Below are 25,269 nucleotides of genomic sequence, written 5' to 3' on the forward strand. Positions count from 1 at the left end.
AATTCAAAATGGGAGTTGGTTCACAAAGGATGTGGTCAACCTTCTAACCTTGTACAGAATATAATAAATTGTGGAAGTAGCCAAAACGTTTTCCCAAATTTGTACACAAATGTAAAACGCTTATCTGGACCATAACTACAGGCAGAACGTTGATCCAACAATTACGTAATAATCAGTGGTATATTCAATGTCATTTATCTGGACCATAACTACGGGCCCATAGTGTCACAGCTTCAAATTTTTACATAATATAGCTTAATGAAACAAAATTGGATACGTCATTGTAACTTTATTGGAAGAATATTTGACCACTGTCTTGGCAAACCCCCATTATTGTCTGCATCACCATATACAGATTTTATTAAGTGTACATATAATATTACTGACCAACAATCTATGTTTCATCATGAACTGATCTATCACAATGCAAAATTAATAGTTGCCTCACAATCTGAAGATTAGTTTCTCATCTAATACTCTACAAAGGCAACAATACATGCGATACTTAGTGTGGTGTTCTTGTAAGGATATAAAAAATCTGGTCACAAAAAATTTAAAGATAATTAAGATATTCCCTGCATGATATTGTGTTTAGCATAACATTGGAGGTGGTTATAAACCACATTATATACTATTAATAGTATTGCATGCATATTTGAAGAAGATGCCCTCGCAATGCTAGTTTTTTTATTAAAAAGTACAAACTTAGTATGTTTTTGTACTTAACACATAACAAGAATGATAAGTTTTACTTACAGTGTTCTTCGTTATACATTTTGAACTCCTATCATTGACAAATACATGCAAACCATTATAAATTTGTGTGTCTGTGTGTGCGCGCGCGTGCACGTGTGCATGTGTGCGTGTGTGTGTGTGCATATGTGTGTTTGTTCTGTGTTCATGTATATTTTAATATTTTTGAAATATCTCGGCACATAGCTGCAAAGCGTATGATTCAACAAGTTTCTTGGTAGGGTTACTAGTACATGTGAAAACTTTATTTACGCAACACAAACATTTTATTCACAATTCTTCAAAAAGAAAACACACACTACAAAACCGATGGAAGACCACAATTGGTAACATGTTACACGGTAACTATATGATACACAGTTACACAAACACAATGTATGCATGCTCCACAGCTCCGCACAAGTAGCAAGTCAGAGCTGCAAGTCCATGTGCATATAGATTATTACACATCGATACGTGACCTGTGTGACCACACAAGAGAATTTAAGGCACGTATCGCATACAGATGCAGGTGATACTGATAGTACATACATATAGTAATCAATGGAGCTTAGTTCGGGCAGTGGAAGCCGTCCGGCACTCTCTTGCCGCACTGGTTGACGAGCACCTCGATGGCGATGGGCAGCACGAGGCTGACGTTGAGGGCCTTGACCTTGATGGTGGTGCAAAGGCAGAGAGCGGCGTCGAGGTCGGCCACGCCAGACAGCAGCGGGCAGCATGTATCGCTGGTGCTATTGCCGATCACCGCGTGCAACAGCCCATTGAGCACATCCACGCACGCCAGCAGCTTCAGCGTATCAACAGGGCACTTGCCAGTCGGTGTCGCCAGGCCTGGGGCCGGGGCCGGGGTTGGCGTCGGAGTCACAGGGGTGTGTGTTGGCGGCATCACAGGGGTCGGTGTTGGGGCCACCGGGGTTAGCGTTGGAGAGACATGGGTCGGTGCTGGAGTCGGAACCACAGGGGGTGGTGTTGGCGGCATCACAGGGGTCGGTGTTGGGGCCTCCGGAGTTGGCGTTGGAGAGTCAGGGGTTGGTGCCGGCGTTGGTGTCACAGGGGTCGGTGTTGGCGGCATCACAGGGGCAGGTGTTGGGGCCACCGGGGTTGGCGTTGGAGAGACAGGGGTTGGTGCTGGCGTCGGAGTCGGTGTTGGTGGCATCACAGGGGTCGGTGATGGGGCTGCCGGGGTTGGTGTTGGAGAGACAGGCGTCGGTGTTGGGGTCACCGGGGTTGGTGTTGGAGAGATAGGAGCTGGTGCCGGCGTCGGAGTTGTAGGGTTTGGTATTGGTGGGATTACAGGGGACGATGCCGGTGTCAGAGTCTGAGGGATTGGTATGGGCGTGGGTGCGGGAGTGTTTGTAGGTGGAGGGCATGACATAGTCGGGGTCGGTGCCGGTGTCGGAGTCACCGGGATCGGTGTGGGCATGGGTGAGGGAGTGGGAGTTTGCGAAGACGGAGGGCATAACCGGGACTTGTGCTTACGCGGTGGAGGTTGGGAAGGCTTTGTGGTCGGGCAGGATCGGCATGCCACGGATGGAGCGAGATGCATGGCTAAGGAGAGCAGCGCTACCAGCAAGAGGGCCGCAAAGCGGGCCATGCTCTTGGAGCTTAAGGTCTGGGTGTTGATATAGCTTTCTTGCTCTTGACTAACAGAATGCCTTAGTACTGGTGAGGGAAGAAGAAGGGACTGGGCGTGTTTATATAGGCGTACGTGAGGTGGTGCAGCGACGAGACGAACTGCTCGTGTACTGTCTTTTATTTTTTATGATTGAAATGGTGTACTGTCTTGGTCGACCTGACCAAGTGTGGAGCCCCCCCCCCCCCCCTCCCGAGGCTCTTTCCAAGATTGCTGGACCTCTCTCACTTGCACATATCTGGATGAAATTGACATACCTCATTGTCCACGTAAGAGACGACCGCTCCGCTAATCTATCTATCTTCTACTTCTTCCATTCGAAATTACTTGTCATAAAAATGGATGTATCTACAACTAAAATACATCTAGATACATTCATTTCTTGGACAAGTAATTCCGAACGGAGAGAGTATCTATTAGTATATATTAGAAGTAAAATATGGCTGAAACATATAGAGAATAACTAGAAAATCGAAAGTTAATTATGAAATACTAGCTCTAGCTTGATTATTGGCTCCGCTGTACGTACTAACTCCGACGAGTACTTTCCGCGGAGATGCTAACCAGGCAAACAAGCTGCTACGTGAAACTAGCTCGTATCCTCACGTAGGAAACTAGTCGGCCGCCGGCCTTGACGCGTAAACGTACGCACGAACAGGAGATAATCCGGCGACAAACATACGCGAGACACACGCCGGGATTTTATGGCCACAGGCCGTATCGGTCCTGTGAATTTTCTATTGCTTTGTTGATCTGGTTACAGGGGATACACGCACAGGTATTTATATTACCCTACCTACTAGTACATGTATGACTCGGCTACTGATACAAGTCCGTTATTATACTACCTAGTCGTGATTATTTTCAACAATCATCCTTCCAAGCACGATGACCTCATTTCATAGTTTGAACGCCGATTCTTTCCCTCATCTCCGTGAATATCTGTCGTCCCAAAGAATTGGCCAGGATATCTGCAAACTGATCGTCGGTGCAAACATAGTTGACTTCAAAATTGCCTTCTTCCACACACTCCCGTATGTAGTGATACCTCTTATCGATGTGCCTGCTCCTGTCATCATACACTGGATTCTTACATTGGGCAATCGCAGCATTGTTGTCAACATTGAGCACCACTTTTTTTTTCGGTTCCTTGTCTTCATGGTCACCGAGTAGCCTTTCTAGCCACACACCTTGACCCGCCGCGATTGCAGTTGCAATATACTCTGCTTCACATGATCATAATGCAACCACCTTCTGCTTTTGTGATAGCCAACTCACTATGCTTCTTTCTAAAAAAATGTCACGCACGTGGTACTTTTACGGTCGTCCACATGTCCTGCCATGTCGCTATCACTGTAGCAATGTAGCTCCACCATCTCCTTCCTCTTCTCTCTCAAATAGACACAACCAAAGTTTGTTGTCCCTTTGATGTATCTGGGTATTTGTTTCAGAGCTGCCCAATGTTCCGTCGTGGGTGCTTCCATGAAGCGACTCACTATGCCAACGGAACGGGCCAAGTCCACTCATGTATTCACAAGATACCGTATGCTTCCGACCACACTCCTATACTCCATTGCATCAACCGTGAGTGCTTTGTTTCTCTTGGTAACTTTAAGACGAGGCTCCATTGGAACATAAGTTGGATTGCTAGATTCAAGGTACAAATAAAGGAGCTTTTATTGTTGGAACTCGCCCACTGAATCGATCACATCACACATCACAACCACCTTATTGGTCGAGGGGTTGCATGCACGGTATGCCTTCGTGCCCGCTTCGTAGCCAACCAATACCATTGGAGTACTCCGATCCACCAATTTGCTAGTATGCTCGGCCACTGTTTTCACATGCGTCACGCGTCCGAATGTGCGAAGATGATCAACCGTAGGCTTACTCCATCCACAAAATATAAACAAGAGCAAGAGTAGGGTATTATCTCTTAGAGGGAGCCCGAACCTAAGTAAAGTTGTGTCCTTGTGTTCTCCTGTTACCATCGTGCCAAGACTACCAGCTCAGGACCTCCTACTAGAGATCCACCGGTATTAGCACCGACACCACCTCCCTTTAATAATACCTATAGGTTTATGTTTTGTTGCCACATCACCTTCACAAATCGCAACAATGTTATACTTTTTTGCATTTGATTGAATTCTTGCTATTTTTGTAGTGACGATTCCATTCAACTCCTCATGGGATCCATACTTTTACTTATCAAAATGATCAATTGACCCCCTACACTTGAAACATGCCTATAACCTAGCTGTACCGAGATTAGATCTACGCAATTATAAACTACTCCTTCATCAATAAAGACCGAGCTAGACTTTGGGGCTTGCTAGAAAAGCCCGTGTTGAATGGACGGGACTAGGCGCATACCCAAGTAGAGCCTGTGGGGGGCAGGCCCCAGCTCAAATTTCAAATTTCAAGATAATTTGTTTTTATTTCTTCTATGTTTAAAAAAATTGCAAAGTAATGCAAGATGTGCCTCCACGTCATTGGTTTATGGGTCCTGTCTCTTGGTTGGGTCTAAGCCTTAATGAGTCAGAAGTTTCTTTTTCCTCCCCGCAAAAAAAAAGAAGTTTCTTTTTCCTGCAATCCTCTCAAAGAGTTATATATTTTATTTCATCAAATGTTTTTGAAGATTTTGAAGATACATATTTTATTTTTCCGCTTCTACACTTTTAATGCTTATGGATCCCAAAATCTTGGAGCGAGCCTGTCCATGAATAAATGGGGTCGGTCGACGTTTCCCATTGCAAGGGTAGTGAACTCAGTTATGGACGTTTCCGTCCCCCTTGAGCTATATGTCAACACCAATGGTAGTGTGTTGTGTACTTTTTTTGGCAGGAAAACTCCTCATCCTTTCACCAAACATCATGGCAGCACAAAGAATATCTGAAACAATAATAATTACATCCACGTCCCTAGACCACCTAGCGACAACTAGAAGCGCAGTCATGTGTATATATAGTGGAGTACTTTTGTGCGGAAAACATTATATCATTTGTATTGATTCTTTAAACAATATTTGTATTAATTAAGTAGGGTGCTAATTTTTCTAATATATACATTGAAGTCGGCAGGAGTAACTAGTTTGGCACTGTATCCTGTCAAAAACAAAAAACTAGTTTGGCATTGCACATAGCACATGGAAATGGTTGTAGATGCACAGCGGGTTCTTTGGGCTCGTAACAGATACGAACAAAATGCATGGCATGCAGGTATGTAGTGCAGAAACACGGACGTCCCAGAAACTCAGACGTGACAAACTTGCTAGTCATCCGTGCATGTGTGCGTTCCCGGGCAGTGAAGACAAGATAACGATATGCTGGTCCACTCGTGCTGGCACTGTGGACACGTACATACGTACACCTTGAAAACTTAACCTAACCCAATCGTTCGAACCCATAAAAAAAGACAGAAAAAAGTGAGTCACCTGAGAAATAGCACAAAAAAAGAATTGTACATACTCCCTTCATCCGGATACATAAGGCCAATTTATCTTTTCTTGAGTCAAACATATATCAACATCTACACTACCAAATCAATATTAATCATGAGGTATGTATTTTTATGTACTTCTTGGGTCCTTTATATTGTGCATTTTTTTACTATTGTAATTTTGGTCAAAGTTAAACAAGTTTGATTTAAGTTGAGATTGATTGGGCTTATAAATACGGATAGAGGGAATATCTCTTTTTTGCGATGAGGATTCTACACAATTTAGTGGGACATAACCGTCATATCTTACTGGTTTATAGCCCATTTAATTAATAAAATCATAAAACTTTATCCACTTGCATGGTATGTATAAGAAGTTTAGTCACGTATTGCCACAGGAAGAGAAATGACATCAAAATATAAGGTGGTTGGTTTTACTTCTTCTTGTGGCATGAGTAAAGAGAGCCTATAAACCGAGAGGCCCACTGCACACACGACTTAGTCTAACACTCGGCTTATTGTCACACCGCATGGCGCCACCGTCAGATTCTGTCGGCCGTGATCTCACTTTGTTTGCCGGCCTCCACCCTTTTATACTCTCCTTACATATAAGGCGTGTTCCCGATATCCAACATTTTTCTTATAGCCCTAAGTCGAAACGTACTAAGCAATGTACACTAAACCGAGTGTAACACTCGGTGTGGACTTCATGGTTAAAATGGCCTTTGCCCTGTATGTTTCGTATAGGGCTTCATTTATTTTTTCCAGCAGTGCCACTTGCAAGGCATGTGTAAGAGGTTTAGTCACGTATTGCCAGTGCGAGAGAAAGGACATCAACATGTAAGGTGGTTGGTTTTACTTCTTCCCGCTTGTGGCATGAGTAAAGAGAGCAACAACGAGTGCGCTCCTTGCATGCCTCACCACACCAAACCCGCTCGCTCATGTGCCTCGCCACACCAAATCCACCCGTGCCCCTAGTTTCAACCGAGCTAGTACCTTGAAGGTTCAACCCAACTCGGCGCTCAACTATCATTTGCACAGTTGTATGAGAGAGCAGATCTTTGAAACCACGTCCTTATGGAACCTGCGCCAGGTTAGGGGCGCTAAATGTTTTGTGGAGGGTCTTTGCTAGTCTGCTCGCTTGATCATCTAATTATTCTAGAACCATTCCGTCGACAGGCTCCTACATCTACGACCTCTTCTTCGATCCATTACTTCGGCTATGATGACTTATCTGATCGGACTACTTCGGCTACGACGAATCTCTCTAATCAGACCACTGCTATGACGACCACATCACCACCATGAGCACTATAGTGACAAGAACACTTCCGCTACCTTTGCAACCAATGTGTATATGCTGATTATCTCGCTGTTGGCATTTGCGTTTGCTTCATATCCAAATATTATTGGCATGCTAGTTTATTCGTCGTCACAAACTTGCATTTCTATTATCCCATTTATTACCAGATCTGCTAGCACATTTGTCATGATATTAATCTTGATTAAATTATTCGAAAAATGCTTATTGTTCCAACAATAACTATGATGTTTATCCTTTTTGTTGCTGGGAACTTCTTTTTTTGCGGGGGTGTTGCTGGGAACTTTGATGTTTCTCTCCTTTTATTTAGTATTAATGTTGCTTTTCAAGGAGGTTTATTCACTTTTTAGTTACTTTGTAAATCAAATTTCTCATTTATTCATATCGTATCTGTTATTCTGTTTACCAAGTAGTTTTATTCCATAACAGGAAGTGTGACGTTCGCAGTTAGAAGCAGGTATGAAGTTCCCGACAGGATGTGAAAGCGCTTCTGTACATCCCGACGGCGCACCTGCTAGTTTCCTAATCGATCCCTGCAAACTAGTGGCCGCTGCGCTACGATCCAAGGATCAGTCGATCGGCCAGCTTCAGGGTGCGAAGGTGGACAAACGATGCATAGCTATGTGTAGGTCGGCACTGGAACGCGCCGAAACTTTCTTCATTGTGTGTAAATGTAATCGATCGATTAATCTGTGGGTGGAACTAGCACGCATGCATGTTGTTTTCTAAAACATACTGTACTACTAGTATAGGGTATCTGCTATAGTTGGCTAGGATTTGACGAGTCAAATCATTAGTTTTGGTAATATCTAGTGGCAATAATGCATTTTCCCGTTGGAGGCTACCTAAGAGCATCTCTAGCAGACCCCGCATAACGCCGACCCACAAAACGCGTTTGTAGTTCGTGAAAAAGCGGCTTTGCGGGCCGGCGCGGACGGCCGCAGAGGCAGACCCCGCAAAACGGACCTGTATAAAAGGATATTCGCGGAATATACTCTTTCATGGGTCGGCTTTGCGGGGATTGGTCTGGTGCCGCTCCCGCCGGCTCGCAAATCTGAAATTTGCACTTCAATTTGACACAAGATAATACAGTTCTTTGCTTTTTCAACGGCATTGGATACATATGACATCACCAAATCTTTGCTAGAATAGCAATACCAAAGAAAACAAGAACCACAATTATGCATTTTAGAAGATTTTCAACTTCCATAACTGCTCCCACTATTTGAAGCAATATCTTCTCCATGCACTCATTGTTGATCTGCGGATTCTTGATCTTGGATTCTTCATTCTTCTTCTTTGGTTCTAAAAAAGTAGACGTTGCTTCCCCTCTAGTTGCACATGCAGCCGCTTCATTACCTTCGATTGTACTAAGGTGTGCACGAACGTCTATTAAGTTTCTTTCTATCAATAAATCAATGTATTCGCCTTCCCAAAACCAAAAATGAGCATCCATCTTCCTACACACATGATGATGTTCGAAATGAACTATCGCAATTGAACCAAAGAATGCCGTGCCAAATCCTAATGAAAAGAACACGTACCCCGTCGTTTTCGCATTTGAAGAACACCCATCTGGGGTGCTTCGGCGTGCCCGAAGTTAGCCGCAGCACTCTCCGCGTGCAGTCGTCGCACTGTATGAGCGGCATTGGTGAGCCGCAGAGCCGCTGCGCGAGCGCTGAGCCCGGCGGACGGCAGGCCGAATCCATGTCGGCAAACCGTCAGCGGCAGCGACAGGACGAACTTGTACCTGCATGCGGCAATGGGACTTTGCGGGGCTGCGCAAGGTGCTCCCCGACCATTCCATCACTTGGCGCAGCCATCGGCGGCCGGAAAAGCCAAATCCGGCCGCCCGCGATGAAGGGCCGCAGATCTTCAACTTTCCGGCTCGCCGACGCAGGGGGGGGGGGGCGGAGGGCAACCTCGTGCTTGTGGCGGCCTTCGGCATGATACCGCGGGCTACTTTCACGGGAATCGTGGGCGGTGGCCCGGCGGCGTGGCGAGGGGGAGAGGGGAGGTGGTAGGTGGGGAAAAGCGCGGGCTGAAATGTCCTCCCCACCAACCGTTCCCGCTATATGCAAGGCACCGACGGGCCGGGGGAGGAACCCGCGTATTCGCGGGTTGGGGTCAAAATTTTGCCGCGCCCCTCAAAATTTTTTACGCGCCGGCCACGTTTGCGGGGTCTGTTCGGGCGGGATTTTCCACACCGACCAACATTTTGGCTGTTATTTTGCGGGTCGGGGCTTTTATGGGGTCTGCTAGAGATGCTCTAACGCCCCCCACCCACACACACAAAGATCATGGTCAGTCCTGCTAAGTAAGCAAAGCTATTAATTTTTTTTGTTTTAAACTCTCAAGACACTGGGAGAAACTCCCACTGTCACTTTTTATTAATAAAAGATGAGCTAGCAAGGAGTGTACAATCATAGATTATTTACATCAGACGGGGAGGGGGATATACAAGGGTTGTATGTGAACTACTCACAATTCATTGAACATATAAAGGATGAGCTAGTGAGCCCAACTAGCGGCACCAGCCACGTCTCCTTTTATTCGCCACTGTAGCAACGCGGAGAGAGACAAGTATCGAGCGCCCCATCTCCCCTCCTCTCGCCTCTGCCATCGCCTCCTCTCCTCTCCTCTCTCTCTCTCCCGTCTCCTCCCTCTCAACCCTAGCCGCCACCACCCACCCTCTACTGCTCCACCATGCACCCACCTCCCCTCTGGATCAGGTGCAGGCCGGCCGGTGCGCGCAGGCGGCGGCGCTCCACTCGAGGGCAAAGGGAGGCACCACTGCGCCGCCTCCTCCTCCCCTGCACTTCTCCCCTCCTCTGCCCCTCTCCACTTCTCTCCTCCTCTGCCCCCGCGTCCGTCCCGTCTCCCGCGTCCGACCCGGTGGCGACGACTTGCAGGCAAAGGGCGACGGCGGTCAAGGCGGGCGTTGGCGGCCGACGGGGTTTTGGCGGGCGTGGCGGTAGCTGGAAGGGCAGCAGCGGCCTGTGGGGCGTCGACCAAACCAGCAGTGACCCCGATGGAGGGGAAGGGCCCAGCAGGCACGTGCAGGTGGGAGAAACTTGGGGGCCTTGTGGATTGGGGAGATGGCGGCCACCAAGTTTCTTTGATTGATCTGGACAGAGCCACGGCAGCGCACACGAGGGGCGGAGGCGAGCGACCCTCTGGAGCCGCGCACATTGATAGGTACAAGCCGTTCCCCTCCCCACCTTTGATTCTCCCCTCCTCCCCTTCGCTTCTCACTCCTCCTCTCCAATGAAGATTCCAGATCGGGCGCGGGTCGAGCAGGAGCGGCTGCTGCAGAGAGGGCAGCAGAGGAACACATCATGGTGAGCTCCTTCCCCGGTTGCTACCCGCAGAGGAGTTGAGGTCGAAGATGGCTCCCAGTTCATGGCAGAGCAGCCGACACAAGTGAGCTCTTTCTTGCTCGTTTTCTGATCTTCCCCTGGTGAATTGAGCTCATCCTTCTAATTGATGGCTTCCTATTTTTTTTTCTTATGCAGATATTGTTTGGGTGACGGTTGATTCCTACACCGAGTCGTGTTGCTGTACAAACAACTCTCTTATTTGGTGGTGCCATGGTATCCCTCTCAAGGTTAGCTGAAACTTTCTTCCCCCATCATTCCTCATATTTGCTTTTCAGAATTTGCACACAGAGTTGTAGGTTGGTCAAAACTGTTGCATGAGGCAGAACAAGAATAAGATCATTTGTCAGCCTTTTCTTGCGCAGGTTCTGCAGGGGCAATGCTCGAGTTAAGAGTTGGGTGCATAGCATATATATAGATATGTTGCCACGTTTGAATAAACGGAGATGAGCAGCAGCGGAGAGGAGATATCTATCCGACTGTCATCCTTCCCTGACTTGGGTTTGTCATTTCCGTCAGCGTCTGCTTCCTTCGTTGGTCGTCACTTGTTTGTACACAGCTGTAGTTTAGAGATCATAATATATTTTCCATGATTTCAATTGAATACGCCGCCCAGTTTGCTAATATAATTGTCCAGTTCTCTCTCATAGTGATTCTTACAAAATTATCATGCATACAGGTCCCAGTTTAGGTAGAATGTAACCACTTGATTATTCAAATGTAGATTCTTTTGTAAATATGGTAGTCATACGTTTAGATACCGAGGGAGTAAATCTGTGAGAAAATATTCAAAGTTCATCAGGTGTATCTGCTTCTAATCTGATTATTGTTCTATTGCATTTGCAAAGTCCAGTTCAGATACACTATTTTCTCCTTATTCTCACTAAAGCAGCTTTTTGGTTCATTGTTACTTTGTTCCTGCTTGCTTATTAGCTTAACCCCAAGGCTGCATAATCTATGGCAGATCTTGCTGAGTAACCATACTTTTTTGAAGATTAGCATATTTCTCTGAATGTGCAAGCAGCCATTGCTACCAAAAGGTAATTGTTCATCCTTGCCGTAATCCCCTCCCACGCACATGTTCTCCATAGTTCAATGTCAGCAGTCAGACTCCGTTAGTAGTTTCTACTATCACTTAATAAATATAAATATATAACTGAACAAGGTTACGGTAGACCTGTTTGTTTTTTAGTATGTTAGTATTCAGTTCAAGATTTCTTATGAAGTTCTGGACAGGTTATCTATTGTAGACTCTGAATGTTCATGTGGTTAGCTTTCCTATTCGATTTATATATCCAAATGACAAGAAGTTACACTTCTCACTCCTTTGGTTAATCTCTGTATGTGTTCATTTTTAAATGCCTATGCTTCTATGATTGGTCACTACAAGAAATATGTCAACTAGTGACCTTCTATCAGTGAACTTGGAAGAATTGGTCATAGATCTATGACCATTTCAGACCAATTGGTCGAAAGCTGTTCGGGGGGCTCCAAACCCTAAACTATAACGACCATTTTGGTCTGAAAGGTCGTAATTTCCTTACAGAAAATGGTCATAAAGCAGATAGCACTGGTCCGCTGCCTTATTTCTAGCTGATCATGACCAATATAGATGGTCATAACCTTGTAAATTGTGGTGGGTTGCTATGACTAGGCGCCACCTCATCAGTTTTGCCTATGTGTCATGTCCATGTGGCAGTTTCTGCCCTAGGTTGTGAAGCAACCTATATTTCTGTCATTCACAAAATTCCCAAACAAATCTCATAAACTCTTTGGGTCATATCTTCGTCAAATATTTAAAAAATCTACCTTGCCTAGTTCAAAAATAATTCAAAAATATTCATTTTCCTATTCTATTCAGAAAAACACTTTGTGAAGGAAGTACCACTTTGGCATGTCCAAATGGTATCCATTTTCTACAGTGCTTTCCTATGCCCAAATAACCATCCTCCACCAAATGCCAGCTCAATCCATTCATTATTTTGAGCCCAGCTTCAACATTCGTATTTATGTCCAGTGTGGTACTTTGCAAAGCAAGTACCACCTAGGCTCCTCCTTTTGAGCTGAAAATTCGTGAAGACGGTCTTCTTAGTAACTGATCATCCTCAGCCAAAACTCACACCCATTAGCCATGTGCATTTCCCGTACCGCTAATCAAACACTTGGCTGCTTATTCATGTTTGAGCATTGATCGGTCTCCTCGTGAGAATCTTATGTTGTGATTTTCTTCCTAGCACCTACCTAGGGAGTGCCCAACCCACTAGACATGCCTAGGCCGCCCAGAACACAAGGCAACGCCACGGTCATGCGGTGACCACGCGGCGGGCATGCGAGTTTACGCGCTCTAGAGTTGGGGCCCTCTGCCACCGTCCAAACCTCGACGTATCGCCACCAAACCATGTATTTATGATTAAATAGGTACTTATGTACCTAGAAATCATTTTTTGAAAAAATAAAGATCAAACTATGAGGCAACTGCAGTTCAAATTTGACCCGCTTCCTACCGAATCGGCGGGAATTTGTCTTTTTCACGAGAGGTGGATCAAAATTTTTGGCACCCAACCATTTGGTCAATTGTGCATTAAATATGGCCTAGTATTTTATAAAATTGATTTGGTACAATTTTGAAACAAATATATGGTAGGTCCTTCACAAAAGAACCTCATTTCGCGCACTCGAAAAATGGAAAATGAATTTTCCGTGCAAAGAAAATGAAAACTCCCTTAGGCAACATCGTTTGGAATTCCAAGATGCACCCTTGTGCACAATATGAGATCATTTGAACAAACTATGCCATGAATGTGGCCATAAGATTGATCATTTGGCTTGAAAGCCATGAATCTTCACGCACGATAGCTCATTTCTGAGAATAATTTTTTAAAAATAATTGCCGTATTACAAGTTTATAATTTTTGCTGGTAACTTGGCCACATATTATGAAACAATGCGAAGGTTTTCCAATTTTTTGATTTTTTTTTCAATTTTTTATGCCCGTTTCAAAATGCGGTCAAAACGGCGGGAATGACTGTTCCTAGCTAGCGGTTGAGTCTTGGAATTTTTTTGGTATTTCTCTGATTAAATAGATACGTATGTACCTAGAAATGATTTTTGGAAAAAATAAAGAGCAAACTACGAGGTAGCTACAGTTCAAATTTCACCCGCTTCCTACCGAATCGGCGGGAATTTTTCTTTTTCACGAGAGGTGGATCAAAACTTTTGGCACCCAACTATTTGGTCAAGTGTGCATTAAATATGGCCTAGTATTTTAGAACATTGATTTGGTACAATTTTGAAACAAATATATGGTAGGTCCTTCACAAAAAAACCCCATCTCGCGCACTCGAAAAATGGAAAATGAATTTTCCGTGCAAAAAAAATGAAAACTCCCTTAGGCAACATTGTTTGGAATTTCAAGATGCACCCTTGTGCACAATATGAGATCATTTGAAAAAACTATGCCATGAATGTGGCCATAAGATTGATCATTTGGCTTTAAAGCCATGAATCTTCACGCATGATAGCTCATTTCTGAGAACACTTTTTAAAATAATTGCCGTATTACAAGTTTATAATTTTTGCTACTAACTTGGCCACATATGATGAAAGAATGCGAAGGTTTTCCAATTTTTTGATTTTTTTTGAATTTTTTATGCCCGTTTCAAAATGCGGTCAAAACGGCGGGAATGACCGTTCCTAGCTAGTGGTTGAGTCTTGGAATTTTTTTGATGTTTTTCTGATTAAATAGATACTTATGTACCTAGAAATGATTTGCGGAAAAAATAAAGAGCAAACTACGAGGTAGCTATAGTTCAAATTTGACCCGCTTCCTACCGAATCGGCGGGAATTTGTCTTTTTCACGAGAGGTGGATCAAAACTTTTGGCACCCAACCATTTGGTCAATTGTGCATTAAATATGGCCTTGTATTTTAGAAAATTGATTTGGTACAATTTTGAAACAAATATATGGTAGGTCATTCACAAAAAAACCTCATTTCGGGCACTCGAAAAATGGAAAATGAATTTTCCATGCAAAGAAAATGGAAACTCCCTTAGGCAACATTGTTTGGAATTCCAAGATGCACCCTTGTGCACAATATGAGATCATTTGAACAAACTATGCCATGAATGTGGCCATAAGATTGATCATTTGGCTTGAAAGCCATGAATCTTCACGCATGATAGCTCATTTCTGAGAACCTTTTTTTAAAACAATTGCCGTATTACAAGTTTATATTTTTTGCTGGTAACTTGGCCACATATGATGAAACAATGCGAAGGTTTTCCAATTTCTTGATTTTTTTTGAGTTTTTTATGCCCGTTTCAAAATGCGGTCAAAACGGCTGGAATGACCGTTCCTAGCTAGTGGTTGAGTCTTGGAATTTTTTGGTGTTTCTCTGATTAAACAGATAATTATGTATCTAGAAATGATTTTTGGAAAAAATAAAGAGCAAACTACGAGGTAGCTACAGTTCATATTTGACCCGCTTCCTACTAAATCAGCGGGAATTTGTCTTTTTCACGAGAGGTGGATCAAAACTTTTGGCACCCAACCATTTGGTCAATTGTGCATTAAATATGGCCTAGTATTTTAGAAAATTGATTTGGTACAATTTTGAAACAAATATATGGTAGGTCCTTCACAAAAAAAACTCATTTCGGGTACTCGAAAAATGGAAAATGAATTTTCCGTGCAAAGAAAATGAAAACTCCCTTCGGCAACATTGTGTGGAATTCCAAGATGCACCCTTGTGCACAATATGAGATCATTTGAACAAACTAAGCCATGAATGTGGCCATAAGATTGATCATTTGGCTTGAAAGCCATGAATCTTCACGCATGATAGCTCATTTCTGAGAACACTTTTTAAATAATTGCCGTATTACAAGTTTATAAATTTTTCTGGTAACTTGGCCACATATGATGAAACAATGCGAAGGTTTTACAATTTTTTGATTTTTTTCTGAATTTTTTATGCCCGTTTCAAAATGCGGTCAAAACGGCGGGAATGACCGTTCCTAGCTAGTGGTTGAGTCTTGGAATTTTTTTGGTGTTTTCTGATTAAACAGATACTTATGTACCTAGAAATGATTTTTGGAAAAAATAAAGAGCAAACTACGAGGTAGCTACAGTTCAAATTTGACCCGCTTCCTACTAAATCGGCGGGAATTTGTCTTTTTCACGAGAGGTGGATCAAAACTTTTGGCACCCAACCATTTGGTCAATTGTGCATTAAATATGTCATAGTATTTTAGAAAATTGATTTGTTACAATTTTGAAACAAATATATGGTAGGTCCTTCACAAAAAAACCTCATTTCGGGCACTCAAAAAATGAAAAATGAATTTTCCGTGCAAAGAAAATGAAAACACCCTTAGGCTACATTGTTTGGAATTCCAAGATGCACCCTTGTGCACAATATGAGATCATTTGAATAAACTATGCCATGATTGTGGCCATAAGATTGATCATTTGGCTTGAAAGCCATGAATCTTCACGCATGATAGCTCATTTCTGAGAACACTTTTTTGAATAATTACCGCATTCCAAGTTTATTATTTTTTCTGGAAACTTGGTCACATATGATGACACAATGCGGAGGTTTTCCAATTTTTTGATATATTTTGAATTTTTTATGCCCGTTTCAAAATGCGGTCAAAACGGCGGGCTTGACCGTTCTATGCTAGTGTTGAGTCTTTGAATTTTTTTGGTGTTTCTCTGATTAAATTGATACTTATGTACCTAGAAATGATTTTTGAAATAAATAAAGAGCAAACTATGAGGCAACTGCAGTTCAAATTTGACCCGCTCCCTGCTGAATCGGCGGGAATTTGTCTTTTTCACGAGAGGTGGATCGAAACTTTTGGCACCCAATCATTTGGTCAATTGTGTATTAAATATGGCCTAGTATTTTAGAAAATTGATTTGGTCCAATTTTGCAACAAATATATGGTAGGTCCTTCACAAAACAACTCATTCTGAGCACTGAAAAATGGAAAATGAATATTTCATGAAAAACAATAGATTATGACCAATTTATATGGTCATAAGGCCATTACATTGTTTGCTGCGTTCTGATTGGTCCATGGGCATATCACGCGGATCATGCATCTAGCACCGTCGGATGCTTCTGTATCCAACGGTAGCCCAACTACCCAAACCCTCACCCTCACACCCAACCGCAGCCCAAACCCTAACTCTCCACTCCTCTCTCCCTTTTCCCCGATTCAGATCCATTCCCGCCGCCGCCGTCGCTCCCGCCCCCTTCTCCCCGATTCAGAGCACATCCTCCCACCATAGCTCGCCGCCGGGCCTCCCCCTCCCCTCCTCGCAGATCCACAGCTGCGAGATCCATCTCTCTCTGACCTCGAGGTTGACTGGTAGCAGCGGGCTACATGCTGGCGGAGCCGCCGCCAGTCTCCTTCCCTTCTCCGATCCCCTTCTCTCCCAAAGCTGCCCTTGCCGATTCAACACCGACCTGCAGGAAGGAAATGGCGACGGAACCAATGCGGGTCACGTCCGCGTTCTCCGTGCCCCTCCTCAACAGCCCCTTCCCCTCTCATCTTCCACGCCAGGTGCCTCCGCCGCAAGCGTGCCGCCACCCCTCCCTGCCGTGACCGGAGAGGAAGTACCAGATCCGCGCCAACCAGCACTAGGCTTGGTCCCCGTGCCCCGGATCTGTCGTCTCCACCGTGGGAGGAGTCGTGGCCTCCCTGTCATTGTGCCTTCCCTGCTCCTGCAATTGACGATCCACGCCGAGGATCACCGGGGTGAGTTCCCGTGCACGTGATCCGTTGTCCCCCACCGCGGGAGGAGCCGTCGCATCCCGGTCGCCGTTCCTTCTCCCCTTCTCCAACCGAGGCCCGCCCTGCCAGCTAGTTCATGAAGGACGGCAGACGAGCCTGGTTCCAGCACCATGTCTCTGCCGCTGACAAGGTCCATCTCCCCTTAACTTAGTGCTCAGCACTGATCTTAATATTACAATTTTCCCTAGATGCTAGTATTATTTCCCTATCATTTGATTTGTGATTGCTGGTTGCATCAGAACACTAATCTATGTAACATGAGTCATTTATACCCCTTGTATCTCGAGGTTAATGTTCGTGTGATGGTCTGACTCCGTTCATTCTCTGCTTGCCAGCCCTCGTAGACTCCATTTGTTCTGTAATAATGATATTTTGGTAGCTTAACATGTTAGAAACTGGGTGGTTTATTATTCTGCACTGAAATTATATATGATGATTTATTGTAACTTCTGTGTGTAATTGGGCTCGGTTATTGACCTGTGTTGTTGGGTGTAATGAGCAGGGGAGGTTGATGAGGTCCAAGAACGGCCGCTTGTCGCGGCTGGTGGTGCGCGCGGACGCCAAGGAAATCGCCTTCGACCAGAAGTCCTGGGCCGCGCTCCAAGCCGGCGTCGAGAAGCTCGCCAGCGCCGTCGGCGTCACCCTCGGCCCGCGAGGTGGTGCTCAGCCGCCTCTAACAAGTAATTGCAGCTCAGGTTTCATGCCTGAACCACTAGCTTTTCCGTGTTTACTGTGGTGCCAAACCACTAGTTCCATGATAAGGTTGTCAGAAAGTTCCACATATTCAGTATCTGCTGCAAAACCTGACTGCATGCTAGCTAATTGCTCATTTCATCCGCAATTTCTACGCGCTGAGGTCTGCTGTGTGACCCAATTTTGAGTTAACAGAGCCACAAAATAGCATGAAGCAAAAGCAATGAATATTGTAATTTTGATGTTTGACACTGTCCCCTTGGTGATGGTGCATATTGCTTACTGGACTGAAAGACTCTGAATTAAAACTGAGTAGTGTACAGAATATGCCACAAGCATGGATCGAATTGAAACATGCATAGTTAAGGAATTCTAATCAATAATCATACAATCTAGAAACAGTTTTAGACTCTAAGGCGTACCAAGATTGACACAACCTATCTTTCTAGATTTCTTTCACACTGTACCAAATTGCCGTACCATATCAAAGTCCAGGACATTAGTTTCCAGAAGAGTGTTATATAGAATCTAGGACTCGTTATAAGATAACTAAGCAATACTAAGACCAAAGAACACCTAACACACACACACACACACACACACTTCGTATTATTTGCAAAGATACCAATAGTACAACCTTTTCATACTGAATAAAAAGGAACTAACCTTTTCATTGTTTCTGTGGCGTGGTGACGTGTCCTGGCATGGGCCCGTTTTGCTTCTGTTTTCGCAGGGACAGCTTCAGGAAGGACTCCAACATCAAGCAGGTCTCCATGGTAAGCATATCGGTTCCCTTTGCTCCCTCCCCTGTCTCCTTGTTCTCGTTCAAACTGGTGTTGTGATACTTCTCCTTGGGAATCATGTGTCCTGATTTGATTAGTGTAGTCTGTGATTGAGGGAGAGGCTTGGGCTGGGATGAGTGAGAGATTGCTATTTCATCTGCTGGAGATAGATCGAGAGAGAGGGGTGCTGATTAGTGTAGTCTGTGATTGAGAGAATGCTTGCTGCTGCTATTTGTGCTTACTGATTGATTATACAGTGATTGAGATGCTGCTATTTGTACTTGTTGATGTTATTGTTGCCATCCGATGCATATTGTTGTGATCCGTAGCTTACTGTGCCTTGCCTGCAGGTGTCGTGCTGGCGACAGGGTTCGGATGGCTCGGATCGAAGGTGGCCGAGCACTGGTATGAGCTGCCCCTCGCTGAACTCACGAACCTCCGGCGTCCGCCATGAGCTCCGCACAGGACCCCTTCTACATCGTCCGGGAGGAGTTCCAGGGCTCGGTAATCCCCCCATCCCCGTCCACCCTCCCTCCCTCCCCTGTGCCCCTTTCTCTTCGTCTAGTTGCGAAATTTGGTATGCTGCCGCTGTTTATTTGGCTGTGCCGTGGCGTGCTGTCATCTGAAAACTGTTACTGTATTTTCTACACCAGTACTGTATGGAGTAGTATATAAGGACGTCTTACTGTAGTATGGCGGAGGCAATGACCAGCTTGGTAGTTAGTTCTAGCTGAGAAAATTCATGATGCTGGCTGGGAGCAAAAAATTTATAGGCTTAGTTGCTGTATTGGTTCTGTTGTTGTATGGGGATATATTTATAGATATGTAACATGTGGGTTCCAAGCATGCTTCCGAGAAAAAGTAAAAAATGTATATACAATTTAAACATTGTACATCTGCCGTTCTTGTGGAATGCAAGTTATTTTAGGTAGTAAGATTCTGCAGGGCAGGTTATCAAGTGCACGACTGCTAGTTTGCTTACTAGCTCTGTTCTATTGGGATATGTATACGTATGTGTGTATTTTAAGCATGGTTCCTATATATGTGATAAGTCCATACCATTGCAACTCCTCTTTGTCTGGTATTATAAGGCCATTTGATTGAATGCTTGAAAGGACGAGTCGCTAAAGTGAATGGGCTTCTAAGTCTCATGTAGTTTCAGAAACACATGCATTTATCTGCCATGCTCTGTTTAACTGCATGGACATGTACACATGCAATCAGAATTTTCTGTAGACCATTGGTGATTGTTTCCCATGCCGAAGTTGATTGGCAGTGGACGACTAGTCATTTTTTTGCTATGCCATAGTATTCAGATATTTGCATATGTTCAACCACAATTATCCTGTTTTCTCGTTGGATCCAATGAGAGAGAACAAGATTAGATTAACATTTATGTCCTTCCTTTCATGTGCTGCTTGTGCCTATCTTGACCTTGTCACATTATTATGTTTCTAACTTCCCATAATTTATTATTTGCAAATGTCGGCCTTCATTCTTCATAAGTTGGGTGCACAGGAGCTCTAGGAAGAAGAATCCTAAAGAAAAACCACACCCAGCAATGCGTTTTAGCTCACTGGAGCTAGTTATGTGTTGTGTATGTTTAGTTGTATTTTATAGCTGAATACCAGATCCGTAGTATATATGATTGTAATGTACTTTGCTTGGCTGTTGTATGAAATATTATGCCTTATTGGCTCTTTGAATCAAATTATCTAATTGCACAAATATAGAACTGACGTGTGGGTCCCAAACAACAATTATGGTAATTGGTTCCCATTTGACTATTGGGACCTACTTTAAAATGGAAAATAAACAAAAGAAAACTAACAAGTGGGCTGGAAAAGGCCGAGGCCCAAAAAATGTGGACTGTAAAAGATTGTGGCCCAAAAAATAAAAGTCTGTTGGGCTTGGCCCATTTAGCTTACCCAAATTGAAAGAAAAAAACAACAAATGGGCTGAATTAATGGGCTCGGCCATATAGACACCTAATCGGACCGGGATGATTCTTGTCAACGACCTTTTCATTAGGTCGTAATTTTGCCACGTCAGCTTGCCACGTCGGATCCGACGTGGCCTGGGCAGACAGCTAGTGACCAAAACAAAACAGTAGGCATATTTTGGTCGTAAATGTCTACGACCTTCTCACAGAGAAGGTCGTTAATTTCATTTTACGACTGCCAGCTTTTGACCTTCTGTTTTTTGTCACAAAAAGGTCGCAAATGAAAAACAATGACCTTTCGGTGACTAATAGTCAAGGTCCCAAGTTGACATATTTCTTGTAGTGGGTCATTCAGTTAGCATTAGATGCCTCAACCAGTGTACCTTAATCCAGTCCTTCGACTGGGCACCCGTCTGATTTCTGTCGACCCATATCTTATTGCTTATATAAGGTATCTAAAAGATTGATCTGCCAATGAATGGTTGTTTACTCAATAGAATACTTAGTTGGGTCATTTTTTTGCCAAATTATGAAAAATGGATTTATAGAGTTATATAACAGAAAAGAATATGGTATTTACCTTTCTTCTTGTCATTGGATATATAAATCGAATAGGAAAGGGGCATGGGCCAGTCCCTGTATTTTGAGCTAAATCTTGGATTCACCATTCTTTTCAGAGAATGAAAGTAGTGCAAAGGGCCAATGTTGCATAGCCTTTACCCACTCTGCACTGCCGTAACATCTCAAGGTGAGATATCCCTGCTCCTAGATTCTTCTCCTTGGGTGGTTCTAACTCATCGGCTAGCATTGTTGGAGTGATTAGGTGTTTTATAGTTGATTGATTCTTAATTTTGATGTGGCAGTAGCGACTACTCCCGGTACATCTTCTGTTGATCACGAGCAACACCAAGAGAGATCTTTGCTATTTGCAGTGGCTTGTTGGGTTTGAAGGATGAAGCAAATCCCAAGCAAGGAACAAGTTAACCTATCTTGATGCGTGCTACCGCTCTTGATACGCATCAAGATTTGATTTAGATGAACCTAATAATGAAAAGTGTCATCAATGTGCCGTTATATGTATTATCGACCAATACATGTCTAGCATTACTCGGATAACAGATCAATAATAGAAAGTTGTTTAATGTGGATTTCCCTTTTTTGGCCTATAAACCTGCCATGGAATGGTCTCTAAATATTCTTACTTTCATGGTTTCAATGCTTGGTTCCCTCTCGTCCTTTGCGCCATGGGCGCAACGAGTCATCTAGTTTAGAGTAAGGGGATCAGATAGAGGCTACAAAGGAGGTAATGTAGAGCCCTAGGCTCTCCTTAGACCTATGCACAAGCACGGCAAAGTCCTCCTTAAACCTGTTTCTCCAAGACTCATGAGACTGATCAATGTTTCTGAAATATTTGTTATTCCTTTTCTTCCAAATCCCCTATCTAGCAACAATGAAAGTCGACTATGCGCAAAAAAAAAAACAATGAAAGTCGATTCTCAAAAAAAAAGAAACAATGAAAGTCTCGATGAACCATGCTAGCTTGGCAGCACGCAGAACCTGATCCGCTCCCCAAAAAAATGTAACTTAAGCCCGATTGGTATTCACCTCGATCCGCACAATCCGTTGAGGAGCCAAACTGACTCATGTAGTACGTACACATCCACCACGCGTGAATCCCATCGAGATCACGATCGGATCGGATCGCATCGCATCGTCTCAACCGTGCCGCCCATCGACGTAGGCGATGGCCGGCGGTGGCGTGGACCGGCTGTCCTCGCTGTCCAACGACCTCCTCCGCCGCATCCTCCACTTCACCCCACTCAAGGAGGCTGCCTCCACAACCGCGCTCTCCCGGCGTTGGCGAGAGCCGCTCTGGCTCTCCTCGGCCGCCATAAACCTCGAGACGGGCGTCGCCGAGAAAAAGAAACACCGCCAACGACAAGGGCACGAGCACAACAACGCGCACGCCCGCTTCTTCTCCGGGAGCGACGACTTGGTCTCTGCGGCCACGGGGGCGCTCAACGCGGCCGACGTCCCCGTCACGAGGCTCACTTTAATCACCTGGTTCCCAGACTATGCCGAGGTCGCATCGTGCTACAAAGACTTGGTGGAGGTCGTGCTCTCCCACCCGGCGGCGCACCGCGTCGAGGAGCTCCTGCTCGTCGCCAAAGATCCTTACGGCAACCCCTATAATCGGAAGGTATTCAACTGCACAGTCACCCTTGACTCCCTTCAGATGGGGACACTGCGGATCCTAGAACTCACCAACTGCAGCGGAGTACTAGTCAACCACACGGAGGCCGTGCTCCCACGGCTCTCCTCCCTAAGGCTGAGCCATTGCACCCAGCAACTAGGATCCCTCCAACGCGTTATTGACGCGGCGCCGTCGCTCACTGCCGTCCGACTCGAGTCTGTCTTCATAACACACGAGGAAGCCATAGAAGCCACATGGCGCCACCTCCGATGCCCCGCCACCACCGTGCTTGTGCTTGACACTTGTGAGTGGGAGGTGACGATAGGGCCCCATAGGCACGGCTGGTTCTTTGAGAAGACCGTCGATCGATTGAAGATCGACGCGATGAGGCTGCGCCGCTTTAGCTACAAGGGGCCACTCCGCTCCTACTCATTCAGTCCACAGCCTCTCGAGTTTGAACAAGTGGATCTGGAATTTTTCGAGCAAGGCTACTACAGGGTAAAGGATCCAAAATGGGACTTAGAAACTTTCTGGCGATTCACTCGGAACTTCACTAGCACCAAGGAGATGAGGCTGAAGGTGAACCACCTTGAGGATATCACCGTCCTCAGTGAGGCAAGGCAGGTCGAGCTCCTGCCGGCATTCCGCCGCCTCCAGCGTCTCGAGTTTCAAGGAGCACATTGGACCAATGACAAGACTGCAGCAGTGACGACCATCTTGAACCTGCTCCACTGCTGTCCTGTGCTCACTACCGCAAAGTACGAGGAGGAGGATGCATCGAATAAACAAGGGGCACAGAAACATAAACGAACTACTCGGAATGAAATTTTGATGGCTGCGATGGTAGGTCCGCGCTACTTATTCCAATGCTTGCAGAGCTCTCTGAGGAGAGTGGACTTACAGTTCCAGCTAGAGAAGAAGGACTGTCTTGGTGTCAAGCTGATAAAAACTTTTGCCGAGAATGCGATGGTTCTTGAAGAAATACGTATTGACAGTGGAGACGAAAAGTTGTGTGAGCACATGAATCCTAGGATTGCAAAGTGGAACTCGAGTAGGAAAGTGTTCGGGGCGACAAGTTTTGTGGTCTTACCTCTTAAGATGTGACTCTACAAAAGAGGAAATATGGTACGTATACTCCTGTTTATGTAGTGTTTTTTTCTCAGACATTGTTATTTTATTGAAGGGGAATTTCGGGCTGGAATGTGCTGGTACATCTTGACAGAATAAACATTCACAGTGTCAGAAGAGATTGTAATCGCTTGGCTCACTTCTTATACTGGGAAACTGCGTATTGGATAGGAGGTTATATAATTGATGCAATGTGTATATTTGTTGTGATATTCTGTTACACGAGGGCACATTCATCATTCATGATAACAGGCATTTCATATTATTACGACTATGCGCTTACTAGTAAAATGTTAGAGACAAAACCAATGTACATGCTGTACTTTTAAGTAAACAAAGTTGTTCTTTACCTGCATGCGAGTATTACTCGGACCTACCAAACTGTTAATTTCCAAGCTGGCTAAGTGGGCTCTAGGGGACAAAACAAATATGCTGATGCAACAAGTTTGAAGGCTCGGCAGATCGATATATTAAGCTATGTATGTTTTAAAATAGTTTTTTGCAACTCTGCTTTCTGAATGGTCATGGGTATTTCTCCTGATGCTTTTGCAACCATGATTTGCTGAATCATCATCTCTCTGCTATGTGATGTTATTTTGCAACCTTGACTGCGGGATGTTCACTGGCCTTTCTGCAGTTTTGTTACTGTATGTTCTGTACATTGTACCTCTATCAAACATGATTATTGTTTCCTTGTGTTGACTCAATTGGAATTATTAAAATGTATTATTTTGCAGGCATTTGATGGCTCACCATATGTGCAGGATTACAGTCTGTAACTAGAAGAAGGGAGCGATCTGAAACCAAGATTCATGTCCGTTACTAAGCTCCTGAGGCAGCCCTGCAAGAAATATTCAGTCAGAGTATCTAATTAACCGCTGAATTTGCAAATGACAGGATGTGAATGTTGTCTTTGTACCCAACTTCGACAAATAAAAACGAAAATAAAGATGGTTCTAAACTTCTAATATCTGAAGTCATTTTGTGTGAATCAAAAGATCAATAACAATGAAATTGATGAAGCAAGAAATTCGAAATTGTTTATGGTAGGTATCGTTGCATTTGGTCTCCAATCCTAAATCAATGCGGTTGCGTGTTTGCTTTTTTCTATTCTAAAATGCATGTTGTTCTTTTTCGTAACTCACTACGGCTGTCAAATTGGCAGGTAGTTGAAAGTTGGATGAGCAAGTTTGGAACATGAAG

General features: G+C 44.4%; 1 protein-coding gene across 1 annotated transcript in view; it reads right to left on the minus strand.

Moving 5' to 3' along the window:
- Positions 1–1,250: 1,250 nt before the first annotated feature.
- LOC123166763 (36.4 kDa proline-rich protein) overlaps positions 1,251–25,269 on the minus strand; it is a 45,131-nt gene continuing 21,112 nt past the window's right edge. Inside the window, exon 2 of the mRNA XM_044584562.1 lies at positions 1,251–1,878. Coding sequence (XP_044440497.1) covers positions 1,304–1,878 — 575 coding nt within the window. The 3' untranslated portion in view covers positions 1,251–1,303. The remainder of the gene's footprint in view (positions 1,879–25,269) is intronic.

Source organism: Triticum aestivum, chromosome 7D, assembly GCF_018294505.1.
Source record: "Triticum aestivum cultivar Chinese Spring chromosome 7D, IWGSC CS RefSeq v2.1, whole genome shotgun sequence".
NCBI lineage: Eukaryota > Viridiplantae > Streptophyta > Magnoliopsida > Poales > Poaceae > Triticum > Triticum aestivum.